This window comes from Eimeria mitis, genomic scaffold (assembly GCF_000499745.2).
Source record: "Eimeria mitis Houghton genomic scaffold, Emh_scaff4936, whole genome shotgun sequence".
Lineage (NCBI taxonomy): Eukaryota > Apicomplexa > Conoidasida > Eucoccidiorida > Eimeriidae > Eimeria > Eimeria mitis.
The window spans coordinates 1-2464 of NW_013573238.1; the positions used below are offsets into that span (position 1 = coordinate 1).

General features: G+C 61.0%; 1 protein-coding gene across 1 annotated transcript; it reads right to left on the reverse strand.

Annotated features, from left to right (window-relative positions):
* Positions 1-190: 190 nt before the first annotated feature.
* On the reverse strand, positions 191-1943 carry EMH_0078660 (uncharacterized protein; the record flags this gene model as incomplete). The annotated part of the gene is made up of 2 exons (XM_013500031.1): positions 191-305; positions 415-1943. The coding sequence occupies 2 exons, from the start codon at positions 1941-1943 to the stop codon at positions 191-193; spliced, it is 1644 nt and encodes a 547-aa protein (XP_013355485.1).
* Positions 1944-2464: the final 521 nt, after the last annotated feature.

Sequence of the window (2464 nt, forward strand, 5' to 3'; positions counted from 1 at the left end):
CTGCTTACTTGTGGGCATTCTCTGATTCCAATCCTAACACATTTCTCTATACACTCGGCGCAGAATCTATGGAGACAGTTTTTTACTACGAGGGTTTGTTTAAGGAGACAGAGACAAACGGGGCAGCATAGGTCTTCTTGTAGTTTTATTGTGTTTACTGTTTTTCTTTGTTTTAATATATATGAAGGGACTATACGTCTATACCCTGCTGCTCCTGCTGCTGCTGCTGCTGCTGCTGCTGCTGCTGCTGGTGATGATGATGATGATGAGGGGGGTGGTGGTGCTGCTGCTGCTGCTGCTGCTTGCTGCAGAGATATAGATGGCGGCAGCCGCTGCTGCAGCAGCCTATAGTAAACCCAATCCCGACCCCATAGGGTGCCGTGTTCTCTATCATAAGCTAGCCACAGCTTAGACCTCTCGCTTAGTATATTGCTGCTGCTGCTGCTGCTGCTGCTGCTGCTGCTGCTGCTGGGGGGGGTGGTGGCGGTGGTGCTGCTGCTGCTGCTGTAGATAATGCTGCTGCTGCGGCTCGGGCGGCTGCTCGATGCCATCGGGTTGCTGACACCACCAGAAGACCGGGGGGCAGCAGCAGCAGCAGGAGTTGCTGCTGCTGCTGCTGCTGCTGCTGCTGGTGTTGCTGCTGATGCTGCTGTTTGGAGCCTGGATGAGGACACGCCGGGCTCAGCTTTCCCGCTGCTGCTGCTGCTGCTGCTGCTGCTGCTGCTGCCTCTGCTGCTGCTGCCCTGATTTGTTTCCGAGCGAGCTGCACTTGCTGCAGCGCCAGGCGAACAAACAGCAGCAGCAGGAGTTGCTGCTGCTGCTGCTGCTGCTGCTGCTGCTGGCTGCCGCTGGGGGGTTGGGACGCCGATGCTTGCTGCTGCGACAGCCTGATGTTGCTGCTGCTGCAGCCCCTGTTTCTGTTTCCCCTGTTGCTGCTGCTGCTGCTGCTGCAGTGGCTGCTGCTGCCGCTGTGGCTGCTGCTGCTGCTGCCGCTGTGGCTGCTGCTGCTGCTGCCGCTGTGGCTGCTGCTGCTGCGGCCGCAGTGGTTGCTGTTGCTGCTGCGGCTGCCGCTGCGGCTGCTGCTGCTGCTGTTGTTGCTGCGGCTGTCGCGGTGGCTGCTGCTGTTGCTGTGGCTGCCGCAGCGGCTGCTGCTGCTGTTGTTGCTGCGGCTGACGCGGTGGCTGCTGCTGCTGTTGTTGCTGCGGCTGCCGCAGTGGCTGCTGCTGCTGCTGTTGCTGTGGCTGCCCCAGCGGCTGCTGCTGCTGCTGCTGTGGCTGCCGCAGTGGCTGCTGCTGCTGCTGCTGTGGCTGGCGCAGTGGCTGCTGCTGCTGCTGCTGCTGTGGCTGCCGCAGTGGCTGCTGCTGCTGCTGCTGCTGTGGCTGCCGCAGTGGCTGCTGCTGCTGCTGTTGCTGCTGTTGCTGCTGTTGCTGCTGCTGCTGTGGCTTCAGCAGGGGGTGGTCGAGAAGACTTGATGCAGTATACAGAGGCAGGCCAGCGGTGCTGTATACTGGGGGCCTCTGCTGCTGCTGCTGCTGCTGCTGCTGCTGCTGTTGCTGCTGCTGCGGTTGCGGTTGCTGCATAAAGGGCCCAGGCTGCAGCAGCAGGGAGGCAGGGCCAAAGGCTCTGTCATCCCCGCTGCTGCTGCTGCTGCTGCTGCTGCTGCTTTCTATTAGCTGCAGCGCGCGTCTACTCAGCTGCGACTGCAGCAGCTGCATGCATTGCTGCCCCCGCGCTGAAGCAGCTGTAGAAGAGGGTGCAGCAGCAGGAGCAGCAGCAGCAGCTGCTGCTGCTGGCGCTGCGGGTGCTCCTGGCGCTGCTGGTGCTGCTGCAGCAGGAGCCCCTGCTGCGGGTGCTGCTGCTGCAGCACCTGCTGCTGCTGCTGCTGCTGCTGCTGCAGGAGATGCCGCAGCCCCCGGGGCCTGCTGGCCCTGGGAAGGTGTCATTGGCAGCACCAGTGGAGCCGCCTACTGCAGCAGCAGCAGCAGTAGCATGCTACTGCTGCTGTTGCTGCTGCTGCTGCTGCTGTTGCTGCTGCTGCTGCTGCTGCGGAGAACTTCGCCCGCTTCAGTGGAACTGCGAGGGTTGCAGCAGCGGCAGTCTGTTGTTGCTGCTGCAGCTGCTGCAGTTGCTGCTGCAGGGTTGATGCTTCGAGAGTGGTACAGTAAGCATAGCAGCAGCAGCAGCAGCAGCTGCTGCTGCTGCTGCTGCTGCTGCTGCTGTAGTAGGGAGAGTTGCTGCAGCAGACAGCAGGCAGCGTCTACAGAGAGATGAGGCTAGCAGAGGTTTAACTCTAATTAAAAATATATCTGCTGCTGCTGCTGCTTCCGAAACTATGCCGCATGCAGCAGCGGCTGCAGCCCGGCTGTGCAGCAGCAGCAGCAGCAGCAGCAGCAACAGCAGCAGCAGCAGCTTCAAGGCTGCTTATGAATATCTTTATTGCTGCTGTGGGGCCCCTTTTGAGCAG